Source organism: Microcebus murinus, chromosome 20, assembly GCF_040939455.1.
Source record: "Microcebus murinus isolate Inina chromosome 20, M.murinus_Inina_mat1.0, whole genome shotgun sequence".
NCBI classification, from domain to species: domain Eukaryota; kingdom Metazoa; phylum Chordata; class Mammalia; order Primates; family Cheirogaleidae; genus Microcebus; species Microcebus murinus.
The window spans coordinates 25962190-25978262 of NC_134123.1; the positions used below are offsets into that span (position 1 = coordinate 25962190).

General features: G+C 36.5%; 1 protein-coding gene across 1 annotated transcript in view; it reads left to right on the top strand.

Moving 5' to 3' along the window:
* Positions 1-16073, top strand: part of CNTNAP4 (contactin associated protein family member 4) — a 239678-nt gene that overhangs the window by 66349 nt on the left and 157256 nt on the right. Inside the window, exon 3 of the mRNA XM_012772535.3 lies at positions 2221-2414. Coding sequence (XP_012627989.3) covers positions 2221-2414 — 194 coding nt within the window. The remainder of the gene's footprint in view (positions 1-2220; positions 2415-16073) is intronic.

Genomic DNA, 16073 nt, shown 5'->3' on the forward strand with positions numbered 1-16073 from the left:
ATTGGTGACCAAGGGAACTCCATCGAAAACCACAGGTTCTTCAAGGGAAAATATAGAGAAAATTGAAAGTAAAAACACACAAACAAAAATTGCAGTATGTAAAAATATTCTGGATCCACAAAACAGGGAGAGCATATGTACTTTTGATGTGTGGTGTGGAAGACACTTTTGAACAATGGTTCATTTTAAGAAATAAAGAAATTTGACAAAGTATCCAGTTCTAAAGACAATATAGTAAGTAATGGGAATCATACCTGAATGCACTCAGTAGTTATTGTGATGCCATCAAGGGAGGACATTGTTGTAATAAAATTTTTTTAAAAATGCTATTTTGACCCAGTTTTGAAGCCTGAGTGGAGGCTGGTCAGTTCCCCTTCTTGAACAGCTGCTTATGTCTGTACTTCAGCCACTTCCTTTATTTGGCTTTTGCAATGCATCGTCACCAGGGCCAGGTACCAGACAACTAGGGACATCCCTTATGCCCCGGAGCCTCCTAGAGAAATTATTCAAATTAGCCAAATCACAGGGAGACCTAAAACCTAGCTACCTGACCCCACCCCACTTGCCGAACATAAGTTCCCTCCTACAGCTCCAGCTTGCTGTTTTCCTGTCCCCTGATGCAATCCCTTATGTGGCCCTACCTGGCAGCCTTCTCTTTTTTTGTAGTTATAAGTAAAAACGAGTTCTGTTTTTCATCTATCAGAGTGTCATTGTGCTGTGTTCCACCATCAAAGGAATCTTTAAATCTCACAAAACACTTGTCAACACAAGTGTGTCCCTTCAGGTGTCACAATGGCATATGCCTCACTGTAATAGCAAACATTTATTGGGCATCTCTTTAAACTAGGGCTTGTACTCAAGGTTTCATAAAATAGGTCACAGATGTAATGAATAATACTTGAATTAAAACTATATAAAATTAATGATAATCTCTTCTAAAAGTTTAGACCTTATTCTCAGAGCCTCAGGTGAGTGGCAAAAGACTGAGGGAAAGAAAACATATGCTAACATTCCTCTTTGGTTTGTTATGTAGTAGAGGTTGCATTTTAATAAATACTGAATATCAGATAAATATGGATTCAAGAATGTGCCAATCCCTACTTCATGGCTTTTATAACAATATAAATTGCTTATATAATCAATAGTGCAATATCACTTAAATAAATTCCCCTAATAATTGCCCAAATTATTACATTAAAGTGGAAGAATGAACCAACCTAAGACATAGAGGAGTCACATTTATAATATTCTGGTGTGTGTTGGATACAATAAAACACAACAAATTCTGCTCTACCTATACTTTCTTGAACATACATCAGACTTCTATTTTTCCCTTCTTAGGGCTCAAGCGTAACTTACTCTATGGTGTTTTTCTTTGCCTCATTCTCTCACCCACCACTTTCCTCCCAGGCAGGATGGAACCAGTGGTGTGTTAGTAAACTGGCTGGGGTGTGGGCGGGTGCTTATTTGCACAGTTTGCAATTTCCATGGTTTAAATACTCCCACCATGGCTAATTGCAAAGATGGTTATGTTTAGTAACTTGCTTGTAAAGTTGAAAATTTAACAGTTGTCTCTTGAAAACTGTTGTGAAGAAGCTCCAACCCACCCCTGGATAGAACTTTCCGTCTTTAGTGTGTTATTGTTCCCTGCACATGTTTTACCATTAACGTTACTTTTCAAACATGCTTTTCAATGCCTTTCCCTCCCATAAGACTGTAAACACCCTGCGGGCAAGGACTATTCCTTGACTATCTTTGTTTTCCCAGGCTAACAATGTATTTCCTTCTCCAAACACGGTCAAAGATAGTCTTCCAGTTCCACCAGAGTGTGCAGATTATTCGCCGGCCCTGGTCAGTGGGGTTGAAGGCCAAACCATTCCCCAAACATGCATGAGGGCAGTAGACACACTTGTTCCAAGTGTTGACATGGATGTCCATCTATCAAATTAAACACTTTAAACAGTGTGATACCTTTAGTTCTCCCCAGTGTCAGCAGGCTATAGTACCTAAAAATGAACACAATTAACATAGGTTCCATCCATCTACACTAAATTCTTGCTTTTCTGTATTTTTCAACAATTGTAAGAAATTTTTATATTTTGTAAATTTGACCTAAATTCCATAGAGGAATACAGTCTTACTGACATTTCTGCTTTTCTAGTATAGATTTTTAACCAACTCTTCTTTCCCAATTTTCTCCTGTTTTTATTTTCACAAAAGGAGCTGGTGGCTGGTCTCCACTTGTGTCAAACAAGTACCAGTGGTTGCAGATTGACCTTGGAGAGAGAATGGAGGTCACTGCTGTGGCCACCCAAGGTGGATATGGGAGCTCCAACTGGGTGACCAGCTACCTCCTGATGTTCAGCGACAGTGGCAGGAACTGGAAACAGTATCGACAAGAGGACAGCATATGGGTATGTTCTTTAACAAAAGTCGTACCCTTTCCGAGAAAGAAGCATAGTCATTGCTGCACCTTGTTTACTAGTCTTTTAAATTAAGTAGAAATACAGAATCTTTAGAACTACTTTGGAAACATTTGCCAAGTGAAAATATGGTAAATATTCCTTTTCTAATACATTTCATGGTAAATTAATGACAATACTAAAAGTAAATTTATTTTACAGAGGCCTTAGAAGTTGGGAAAAAAAGTCATATTAGTTCATTAAATAATGTGGATGCGTAAGAAATAAATAAGATTTGTATTAAAAAATTAAATGTTCAGGAACATGGTTGTTTTGTATTGTCTTTATTTAAAGCTAGTAAAAAATGTGTTCCTTTTATTTCCTCTGATGACTCTGAGATTTCTGAAACATTCTCTGGTATATGGAGGGTTTCACATTCAATATTTGGACTTAAATATGTGTCTATATATATATAAATGTATATATACACACATATATGTAATTTATATATAAACCTTTTTCTACTCTCTTTAAAGTATGTGGGTAAAATGCTGTGTGTTGTAAACAGTGGTGTAGCACCCATAAGAGAGAGACTGGGAACAAGGCTGTCTGTAATAAAGCAGGCGGTATTTGTAGTTGACTGATTGTGTATAAACACCTGGTGGAAGAAGGAAGCTAAAGAAAGTTAGCTTGATGACAAATAAAGGACTCCTTTCTTAGGGTATGAAAGTATTCGTTTGGATCTTATGTGGACCAGGGACAACACGTTGCAATCAAACAACTATTTCCCACCTCCCTCTGGCTGAGCTGCCAGAACCAAAGAAAATGAGTAACTTAATGAAGCATCATTCTTAGCACACAGATAATTTGGAAGCCTATTTGGGCACATAATGATAATTTTCTTTGACCAGTCAATTGCCTCTTTTTCGAAACTTCCTAGAACTCCATTATACATTATAAACTCATTGAAGAAATGGATTGTGATTTACTCACCTTTGTGTCTTTAAAGCTTTTGAAGGCCATTCAGTCTGTGTTTATGGAGAACAACAGTGGGACTAGAGGAAGCTGCCTATAAACATTTTTGAGAAAAGCTTAGAATCCTGTTTAAAATCCAAAGCAAGTTGAAGCTGTGTATAAGAGTGAAAAAAACAAAAAACAAACAACAACAACAAAAAACCACTGGGTATTACGGTTGAGTTAATTCCATGAAAACCATTCAGACTAGGGATGAAATAAACAGTAATTATGAACCAATAACAATGAAAGCTTAATGAGGTATTTATTTTAACTAGGAGTTTGGATTATCTTTTACTCTTTTTTTTAAAGTAAGCATTGGATTTTAAACTACATAAGTAGTGGCTAATGCATACTAATATTTAGCTACGTTAATTAAAATGTTTGTTTTTGACACTTTTTAAAGTGATAAATCAACCATGAAAATTGCTTTTTTTCTGATCATCAGGCTTGGGGAAAACCAAAGGTAGGCAGTGCCATTTGCCTGTTTTGCTTGCTCCTGTTAAAGTGGAGGTGCGGGCCAGGCGCGGTGGCTCACGCCTGTAATCCTAGCACTCCGGGAGGCCGAGGCAGGCAGATTGCTCGAGGTCAGGAGTTTGAAACCAGCCTGAGCAACAGCAAGACCCCGTCTCTACTATAAATAGAAAGAAATTAATTGGCCAACTAATACATATATAGAAAAAATTAGCCGGGCATGGTGGCACATGCCTGTAGTCCCAGCTACTTGGGAGGCTGAGGCAGGAGGATTACTTGAGCCCAGGAGTTTGAGGTTGCTGTGAGCTAGGCTGACGCCACGGCACTCACTCTAGCCTGGGCAACAAAGTGAGACTCTGTCTCAAAAAAAAAAAAAAAAAAGTGGAGGTGCTCAGGGTGAAAAGGTGGCATGAATGATATCCTTACCAATCCACACCAATAAAACAAAGAGATGACATCTATCACAGTTCTCTTAAGTTAAAATTGCTTGTTTAGACTATACTGTAAGTGGTTGGTTTACTCACTGTCTTCCCCTCTTGAGTGTGAGCACTCTGTAAATAAAGATTGTTACCTTCTGACCTTTCTTCTCAGCATCCCCAAAGTGTAACAGTACTCGGCATGTGTCACAGTCAAATATTAAATTTATTGAATGAATGAACGAATGAATGAATGAAATGTCTTTGCTTGTAGGATACTCTTCCTATCACACTAACTAAAAGTGATGCCCTTTTACCTTCCTCAGCTCTTCCTTTTAGCACATTTATGTTGGTTTAATATACTTGAAGTTGGGATGGTAGATTTTTCTCTCCCCTAAAATTTTGAACTTTTTTTATGGCATGGTTTTTATCTTTCTCATCTTAGTATTTCTGGCACCCAACACATCAGTGTGACACAGGACTTTTGTTGAATTAGTGAAATAACCAGTAAATTAATGAATAGATTTGAGTATATTGACCTCCTAATCTGTACTTATCTTTGTACAAATTACTGGGAGCTATTAAAAGAGTTCATGAGACTATGAAGATCATTGTAGACTGAATTTGTCAAAGAGGTAGGGCTTACCTGGATCTTGAAGAAAGCATTATGATGTAGATTATAGAAGGATTAAGGAAGCTATTTCCTGAAGCTGGAAAAGTGTGAAAAAAGCATGGACATTGGTGATATCCAGAGATATAGCTTCCTGTGTAATAACTAGTGAGACAGTTGGTCAGGTTGGACTGTTTAAGTTTGAGAAGGACTGGATGATAATTTTGGCTGTGGTAATGAAAGTTGGTGGGTAATCTTGAATGTCAAGATCAAAATTAAGACTTAGTGCAATAGATATCATGACCACACATAACATAGGTTAAGTGATGGTATTGGTAAAACAACCCCAAATCTTTAAATTTCTGTATGTGTGTGTAGTAAATATTTCCTGTTCATCCTAGGTAGGCTGCAAAGTTCTGTTCTACTCCATAGTCACTTCAGTTCCACTCTGAGGGAAGCCCCCTCTCTGTGAATCTACAATTTCTGAAGCAGGAAAATTGAAACATGGTGCAGTGTGCCCTGGCTCTTGACTTTTCCACCTGGAAGAACACTGAACACTTCAGTTTACTCTTCTTTTTTTTTTTTTTTAACCCAAAGAACAATTTCTAATTGATGTACATAGTAAGGAATTTAACCCTTTGTCACATTACACAAATATGCATTTCCCAACTTTTTTTTTTGCCCAGTTTTAGTAGATATTATGGGATATATACCAATTATACAAAACATGCCAATTTCCTTTAAGAGCTTCACAGCCTTCTGCAGATGATACAAATAAATCTATGAAAGAGAGTTAGGAAACACATAAGGCATTATATAAGTGTGTGATAGAAAGAGAAAGGAAAGACAAGTGTTATTGGCTTAGAAACAAACACAATAAAAACAATCAACACGGGTTGAAATGCCGCCGCAGTGAGGATTCTTCGTTCTCTCCGCATTTGATCTCACTTCAAGCACCAGAGAGAACAATGACTCTCTATCCCTGAAAGAATTAATAAAATGCTCTGTTGCTTCTTACAAATAATATTTAAGAAGAAAAACAAAATATGTATCTATACATGAAATTTCATAGAAATGTAACCTTGATAGAGCTATGATTTTTTTAAAATTACGCATTAAAACATTTCTTCAGAATAAAATGTATAGTCTAGTAAAATGTAATTTATACAAAGTACTCTGCTGGATGGCAAATAAATATTTTATGAAAATTTAGAAAATGCAAGCCACTAAAATTGCTCTTCTCAAATTGAAGACAAAATAAAATCTCACAGCATCGATGATAAAAAAGACTCTTTTTAGGCAGTTTATTGTAAGTGGTTGAAAAAGGAAATGTAAGGTATAATTTTCAGTCATTTAAGAACAAGTGCTGAAATAACATGAAACCAGCATCTTAGAAATTATTTTAAGTAGATCATCATATGCAGGAACTTTATAGCCAAATTCTCCAAATTCTTTCTGATAAATGCCCAAGCTTCTTTACACTGCAGACTAGAAGGCAAGGAATGGGATGGTACCAATCTTATAGATTGAGTAAATATGATTGTTAAAGCAAGAATAGTTTGCTTTTTTTCATGGACTTCAGTTGTACCTGATTTTTCAAACAAAAACCTTTATGGGTTTTCTAAAGTTAGTGTATCTTTGGTTTTGTTCTTTAACTAGAAGTGTCTAGTGTCATAGTTCTGGGTTTGGCTGGTGAAAGACATGGAGACCCTGTGACATAGAATAGTCAATTAGATAGAAGTACCACCTGTCACAAAATACTCAGGCCATTATTATCACTGTGAATGATTGAGTTGTCAACTCTATAAGCCAGACAAGGAAGAAATGCTACCTGCAAAAATTTTAACATGCATTTGTTTCAAGTCAAGTAAGTAAGTGTCTGGGAGAGCTCAACAGAAAACCAGCGGAGGCAGAAATGCAAGGGACGTATATGCTGTGAGCTAGGTAGACTCCCTGCAAATGGCATTTTCCCTAGATCTTTCCCTTATTCTAGTGACCTAAGCCTACAAGCAGCATTTGTGGTGATAAAAAGTACAGCAGTACTAATGCCGTGTGTGTCCACTTGTCAAATTGTCAAGCTTAATGCATTGCAATACTTGCCTCAGTACTTGCCAAATGCCTAAAGAGTGCCTGAAGCTGCTTCTACCTTTCAGGACACTGATCCCCAAAAGATATTTTTAATTAAAGTCTACTTTATTAGTCTATATCTTCAGGAAGTTTCCTCTTCACATTTCTATTTAACTATGAGTTCTCCACCTTTTGAAAATGATTTATCTAGCAATGCATGGTTAAAAAGTGGCTTCATTTTTTTTTATTGTGGTAAGAAAACTTAACATGAAATCTACCCTTTCAACACATTTTTAAGTGCACAATGCAGTGTTGTTAATTATAAGCACAATGTTGTACTGCAGATCTCCTAAAGATCTCTCTAAAAGACTTAATCATTTTGTATAATTAGAACATTATACCTGTTGAAGGGCAACTTTCCATTTCACCCTTTCCCTGGCTCCTGGTAACCATGATTCCACTCTCTGGTTCTATGTCACCATTTTAGACATAGGTACCTCATATAAGTCACAGTGTGGACTTATTTGTCCTTCTGTGACTGGCTTATTTCACTTAGCATAATGTCCTCAAAGTTCATTCACATTGTCCCATACGGCAGAATGTCCTTACTTTTTAAAGGCTGTATAACATTCCATTCTATGTATATACCACATTTTCTTTATCTATTGATTTGTTAATGGATATTTAGGTTGTTTCCCTATCTTGGCTATTGCAAATAATGCTGCAATGAATATGGGAGTGCAAATATTACTTTGAGATTCTGATTTCAATTCTTATGGATAAGTACCTGGGATTAGGATTTGTGGATCACATGGTATTTCTATTTTTAATTTTTTGACAAACTTCCATTATGTATATTCTTTTCTATGGTAGTTGCACCATTTTGCATTTCTACCAACAGTGTACTAGTAAGGTTTCCAATTTCTTCACAGCTTCACTAACACTTGGCAATTTGGGATTTTTGTTTTTTTTTATAATAATACCTTCACACCTAATAGGTGTGAAGTAATATCTCATTGTGCTTTTGATTTGTATTTCTCTGATGATTAGTGATGTTGAGTATCTTTTTAAATACCTGTTGGCTATTTTGTATATCTTATGGAGAAATATCTGCTCAAGTCTTTTGCCCATTTTATTATAAAATCAGGTTATTTGTTATTTTTGCTGTTGAGTTAAAGGAATTCTTTATATATTTTTACTATGTTATTATTATTTCATGTATTTAGTTTCTATATACTAACAATGAACTATCCAAGAAGGAAATTTTTAAAAATCCCACTTATAATATCATCAAAAGGAATAAAATCTCAGGAATAAACTTAACCACTGGTGGGGGAGCAAGATGTGTGCACTGAAACTACAAAACATTGCTAAAAGAAATTAAAGGAAACACAAATAAATGAAAGGACTTCTGTGTTCATGGGTTAGAAGACTTAATACTGTGAAATTGTCCATACTACTCAAAACAATCTGTGGATTCATGCAATCCCTAACAAAATCTCAATGACATTTTGTTACACAAATAGGAAAAAAATCCTAGAATTCATATGGAACTACAAAGGACTCCAAATAGCTAACATAATCTTGAGAAGGAAGAACAAAGCTGGGGGCATCACACACCCTGATTTCAAAATATATTACAAAGCTATAGTAAATAAGACAGTATAATACTGGCATAAAGACAGACATATAGACCAATGGAACAGAATAGAGCTTAGACGTAAACACACACATCTATGGTCAACTGACCTTCCATAGGATGTCAAGAATATACTATGGGGAAAGGATTGTCTCTCCAAAGAATGGTGCTGGGAAACTGGAGGGCCACATTCAAAACAATGAAATTGAACTGTCATCTTATACCACATACTTAAAAATCAACTCAGAATGGACTAAAGACATAAACATAAGACCTGAAACTGTAAAACTGCTAGAAGAAAGCCTATGAGAAAACCTTCATGGTATCGATTATGGTAATGAATGACTTTTTTTGGATATGACACTAAAAGCACAGGCACCAAAAGGGAAAATAGAAACTACATCAAACCAAAAACCTTCTACATAATAAACGAAACAATCAACCGAGTGAAAAGCCTTGCTATTCACTGGGAATGAGAGAAAATATTTGGAAACCTGGAAATCTGATGAAGATTAATTTTTCAAAAATATTGGGGTTTTAATATTATTTACTGATTATAGTTTATATATGTTGTTTTTAAACTTTACTGCACATTTGAATTCTGATGCTCAGGGAGACTGTCTAAAAGCAAGAGCCCAGGTATTGGGATTTTAAAAATATTCCTGGGTGATTCCAATTTGCTGGAAACTAAGGGGGATACTGAGTTGCACAATAACCTTGACAACCAGGTACAGATTCTTAGTTCAGTACAAAAGAAACCAGCAGGATTTCCATTCGTCTTAGATCCAGTATGCTCTGTGCATTCTTTGAGTTAATGTTGCAAGAAGGATTTGGATAATGATCAAGGTTAGGAAAAAAAGCTATAGACTAGATATTAACTCTATCCTCCCAATGTTAAAGACTCAATTTTCTTAATATCTAAAGCTATGCTGTTCAGTAAAATAACTACTAGCCACATAGAGCTATTTAAATTTAAAATTAAATTAATTAAAATGAAATAAAATTAAAAATAAAGCTCTTCAGTTTACAGCCACATTTGACGTGTTCAATAGCTATGTTACACCAGTAGTTACTGTAGTAAACAGAGCAATTATAAAACATTTTCACTATCATGGAAAATTCTATTGCACAATACAGGTACAAAACATTCTAAATAATTAATCACAAAAATAAAGCCTTAACATTTTTCTTAAAAAAGGAGGCATTATATCAATAAGCAGGTCACAGGAAAAAAAAAGATATATAAGTATATAAAAGTGTCTTCAATCTCATTTAAAATTGAGATGACACATCCTAAAAGATTGAAATAAATGAGAGTGTTTGAAACTGTAGTATTATGTAAGACATTATTTTCCAAATTGTGCTATGTAACAAAATAATATGTTCTTTAAAGTTATTTAATGTAATGACTTTTCTTTAAAGTTGTTAAGCTCCCGAATCAAACCCAGGGTATTATGGATAGTACTATTTAACACAAGATAGAATTTTCTGGAGAAACAGAAACAATTGTCTATACAAAATGTGAATTGGCTCATGCAATTATGGAGTGAGAGAAGTTCCACCATCTGCTGTCTGCAAGCTGGAGAACCAGGAAAGCTATTGATGTAATTCAGTCTGAGTCTGAAGAATCAAGTACCAGGAGCTCAGATGTCTGAAGGCAAGAAAAGATGGATGCCTCAGCTCAAGAAAAGAGAGAGAATTTGACTTTCCTTCTCATTTTTGTTCTGTTCTAGCTGTCAATAGATTGGATTATACCCACCCACGATGGTGAAGGCAGGTCTTCTTTACTCTTCCAATTCAAACGCTAATCTCTTCTGAAAGCACTCTCACAGACACACCCAGAAATAATATTTTACCAGCTATCTGGGTGTCCCTTAGCCCAGTTGAGTTGACACATGAAATTAACCATTACATAGATTGTAGATGTCTCCTACTTGTTATATGACAATAGCTTACATCATTTATTGATGGTATAAAGCATATGGTGGTTATCAATATGAAGCATCATATATTATTTTTCAATTTTAATTTCAGTGACAGTGTAAATATACATATTTATATTTGTATTTATATAATGGCTGGGCAGCACTCATATGTGCAGTATGTTATCTAATCATTGACCATATTATGACAGAGTAGGAAAAAAAACACCCTTAGTTCTGGTCCTAAATTGTCCTCTGAGTCAATGCCTCATCAGGAAAACAGAAATTATCCCAGGCATATGAAACTGGCAAGTCATTATAGGAAATTGGTTACAGGTGATGAAAAAGCTGAGCAGTAACATGTGAGATGATGAGGCAACTCAGAACCTAGTGACAGCAAGAAAATGATACAACTCCTAGACCTGGAGGGTAATGAGAAGATGTTATTTCCAGAGCTTAGAGGCTGCATTGTCCAGCTGGAGGTGGAACCACAGCAAGCACTTTCCAAATAGAGGATTATGGAAGCAGGGGGTATCCACTGGAAGCTGGAGCCTTGTAAAAGACTTAGCCACTCCCAAGAAGCTGCCTGAGGCAGAGCAAGAGTGGGAAGAAATACATTGGCTCCTCTCTTCCATCCACCTGCAAATCTCTTTCAAGTGCCTAACTGGAAGCTCCTTAAGACAGGAGTCTGGGATACTCAGTCCACTTACCTCATCCATCCCATGTTTCAGATCAGAGCAGGGAAAGAGTGATAACATGGTCTCAAGTGAAACAGAAAAATGGCCAGTACAGCCCTAAAAAGGTAGAATACTAAGGACAAATTGCTCTATGAGCTTCTTTGTCTTCGCATATAGAATGGGGGTTCAGGTAGAATCCAGGTATTTACTGAGTGATCTCTTGTGCCCTTTCAGTTTTAAAATTGTGTGTTTCCCCATCAATCCAAAAAGAAGGTAGATCAATATTTTGATACTGAGAAAATTGAAATTGAAGATGTTAAGTTCCCACCTAAGTTCATGTTAACTAGGGCCACATTTATAAAGTTTTACATTTAGCTCTTTTTCCTCCTGTCAGGAGAATGTAAAGCCAGCAAAAACAGCACTCAACATGCTGAGAGAAGGGAATCCATGAAGAAGATTGAATCATTTAGGGTCATCTTTTGCACATACTCTAAGTAAATAGAATTATGATCTCCTTAATACATTATGGATTCAACCCTTTGTTATTTATCAAAATGTATATTGTAGTTCAAAGCATAGATTTGCTTTCTATGTGGGAGAAATAGCATTGTTCTCTTCCTCATCAAACATTTTGCAGCTGAGCACCAAGGCTCACTACAGAGGACCAAGTGGAAGAGTCTACACGTGGCTTAATATATATCTGTTGTTGCTTCAGGGATGGGATTGCTACCTATGCACACCTGATATACAAAGAACAGCACATTACTAGGTTTTATTGAAATGTTTTGCTTGGCTGGCAGACCTGATGGCTTCATCCGACTCTAAACCTGGCATATTTCATGGATGGTTTCCTTGTGCATCACAGCTCCCATCTCAGATATTTAATTGTTGCTCCTAGGACATTCATCAAAGTTTCTTGTACTTCTATGCTTCTCTTCTGGGTCATACTCTTCATTTATCTGCGGCATGCTTGCCAAACAAGCTTCAATTCACCCCTTCCAATTCAGGGCCTGCCAAACACAATTGAGCCACTTGATTGTCATATCCCACCCCCACCTGCCATCACTTTTCCAGTGTTCACTTAACCATCTCTAGGGTCTTCCTTCCAACGATAACTGTGATAGTGTTATTTCTAGGGCGTCTCTCTAGATTACTTTGCAGGGTTTATATATCTTTAATCAACTGAATTTCAAGCTCATCCATCTATTTTTCATTCCATTTTACTCTACTTATATATTTCAAAGTATACCTTTGACATATGTAAATATCAAATGCTATTGGCTAAAATGCATACTATGTGTACTGCCTTTATTTAAAAGTATACCCATTTTTAAATTAAGTCTGTGAATTCCTAGAGGATAGAAACTCCATACTTGTTGCTAATGTGGTTTAGAATAGATATTAATAATATTATTATAGTATAAGGAACCGCTTTCATCATTACTTCAAATCCAAAATACAATAATCTGTTGATGTGTTTGTGGGTTCACAGTGCAGATGACAGTGGATGGTACTGAGATGAGATCATGCATCTGATATTTTGTATAAATACCTAAAAGAAGCATTCTTACTCATAAGAGCCAGCACTTTAGTTGCATGTCTTTATTTATCCATAGTCCCAATTGCCTTGATGAATCATACTTCTAAGTTGGCATTGTCTAAAATTTTCTCTTTATATCATTATTTGCATTTTACTTCTTTCAGAAATGTTCACAAAGAATAATACTTTGGGTGATTTAGAAGAGCCATGCTTTAGAAAAGATTCCAGTATTAGGGCATTTATCTAGAAGTAGTTGTGACTATGAAGAGGAGGAAAACAGGAAGCCAAAATACTAAGAGAGAGCCTACAGAGCCGTGTCTATAAATTAGAGAGAGATGCAGTTCAAAATAAATCATATTTGACTTGTATCTGGCAAATGAAATTTTTATTTGGCATTGAACACCCCTCTTCATTTTGTATTTCTTCTTATTATTATTAATTTCTCATACTGAAAGGCTGTTTCCCTTTTGGAACATTGAACATTTTAAGTATTTAATAATAGGATTCTTTTTCAATAAGAGAGAGAGAAGAGAAAAATTGCTGGAGCAGTGAAAAGACATCCTCGGGGGGCAATTGCTTTATTACAATATGTCAGAGTCATCATGAATTGGGAGTAGACTGGGGAATATCAGTTTCAGGAGAAAAAAGTCTTGTATTTATTTTAGCAAGTTTATGGAGAGTTGCAAAAAATTATCCCAATAGCTTCAAAGCTATTATGGTAATAGCAGTTCCATCTTTATACTGTACCTTGAAGTAATGAAAGGTAAAAAAATTCAATCTGTCACTTTGGAAATAGCTTTTTGATCCTTAAATCAGAATAAATACATGAATTAATTAAGCTCACCATGGTATTTCTGCTTGCTTTAAAAATCTTCATGTCAAAGATGATAGGTAAATATTGAAATTTCTCTAAATTGCAAAGAAATTGGTCTGTCCAGTTTCCTTGTTCCCACAAAATCAAACCCTTTCGATACATGTACACTCAAACATTGAATTTCCATATAGATGACTCTGACTTTCTTAGTTTGTGTGTTTTAAAAATCCTTAGCTTTTGAATATTTAATCCATTTGTACTGGATAAGCATATACTTGGCTATGGCACAATTTTTTTCAAAAGAAATTTTCACCAACAAGGAACTACATTTTGTGTGATTCAAATAGACATGTATTCATGGAATAAATTCCTTCTATCTCATCCTACTTTGAACATTGCACAAGGCTTTGCATTGGAGTCTTCTGTCATAAGGGAAACTTGTGCTACTTTTCACGCTCTGCCACACCAGAGAACATGGTCTGCTGTGAATCATCCTCTTCTCTCCTGCATTGAACTCACCATCCCTAGTATTCTGGATTGGAAGCATAGCAAACAGGAGTGGATCAGATACTCTGGGGCAAGGGTAGCAAACACCACCTGCACACTGTCTTATTTTCTGTAAGCAGGTTTGCATTGGCATAGTGGAAATAGTGAGCCTACTTCTGCTATCTGAGCTAAGAGTGACTTGAATAGTTGGATTGTCAAATTTAGGTCAGTTCAAAGTACTGGGACCATAGCAAGAAAAAGGCGGAGGAGGGGGAAGGCTGTGGATGGAAATGAAAGATGCCATCTCTCTCATCAGATTGCATGCATTCACATGCAGCCTCCATCTCATATAAGAGAGAGAGAGATTGATTTATTTTAAAGAATTGGCTTATGCAATTGATGCAATTGTGGTGCCTCAGCAAGTCCAAAATCTTCCAGATAGGCTGTCAGGCAGGAGACCTAGGGAAGAGTTGCAGTTTGACTGCAAAAGTGGTTCGCTGTGTGATCTTAGGCAAATTGTTTTTACTTCCTCTGTAAAATGAGCATAGCAACTATATACACCTGAAAGGGTTTGTGTGAAAATTAAATACAAAATAAGGCAAGATGAGGAGAAGAAAGAGGAGAAGGAAGAGGAGAGAGAAGGGGACGGAGAGAAAGAGAGAGGGAGACAGTGAGAAAGGGAGAGAAGGAGGGAGGGAGAAGGAAAGAGGGGAGGAAGGAGGGAGAGATGGAAAAGAGAATGAAAAAGAAGAAAGAAAAGAAAAAGTAAAGAATTTTTTTGCCAAATGAATACAAAAAGAACATAAAAGTCATGCAAAGTTAACAATAGATTCAAGGTTATCAGCAATTCAGCTAAAAGCTGAGAGTCAATGCCTCATTGACTACAGTGGTTTTTAGAAAGCAAACATGATAAAAAATGGAAAAGAGGAAATAGCAAATAGTACTCTCAGACATTTGGTTGTGTAGAGAAGGGGAAAGAAAGGGTGAACATAATGTTTCCAGAGAGCAGTTGATGGAGCAAGAGGACCCAGATCACAGTTGGCTTTGAAGAGATGTGTCTTCCTATGAGAGAAGAAGAAAAAAAGGGAGAGTGAAGGAGAGTGGAGAGTGGAATTATTGAAGCTGAAAAGCAAATGAAAAGTGGGAGGATAGAAGTGAGAGAATTGGAGAGATCTAGTGGCCTATGATTGGAGAGTAGAGCATACGTATTTGCAGTTTCAAAGACGGTACAATCCTAGGAAATGGTTAGGGACCAACGGTGTGGGCAGGGACGTGTTGAAGAAGAGGCTGTGAAGGTCATTTAGGTCCAGAGTGTTTTATGGCTCATCCACAAGGATATTGAAGCAGAGAGTTGCTGAGAAGATTGCTATGAGTGTGGGGAAATGACCTGTAGTGGGAAAAAAAAAAATCTCAGCATGAGAGGCAGAATTTGCTGTAACTAGCTGACATTCATGAAAAAGGACAAGAAATGTGTTTTCTCTTCCTCATTTTTTTCTTTCATTGCCTCATTTTTACAAGGAAAAAAGAGAAATTGTCTGTAATTGACAGAAGATTGGTAAAAGTGTTTACTGACTCCATGGAAATAGAGCATGTGAAAAAATTAGCCAGCTGCACTTTAGGTCCCCAAGTATTCGTGTGGATTTCAGGTGAGATGGATTCACTGTGTTTGTGGCATCATGCAGAGCCTTTTCTGGGCATTGTCTTACACTTCCGTTTTCTAGAAGAAGAAACGGAAGTTTCCAGGAGTTACATACTGCTCATGGTTACTAACCAGTAACTGCTGGAGTCTGAATTAGAAACCCAGGCTGCTCAAATCCAGAGATCAAACTCTCAATTCTCATTTTATGACTATGTTGAGAGAGTCCACATGTACTCATCAGCAAATTGGTATTAACTGACCAACACCTAAGTGGACATATAGGAATAACATCTATCAGGTGTTGGGCAGGTGGTGGGGGAGGGGAAGGGTATATACGTACATAATGAGTCCACCAACTGGGGGATGGACACGC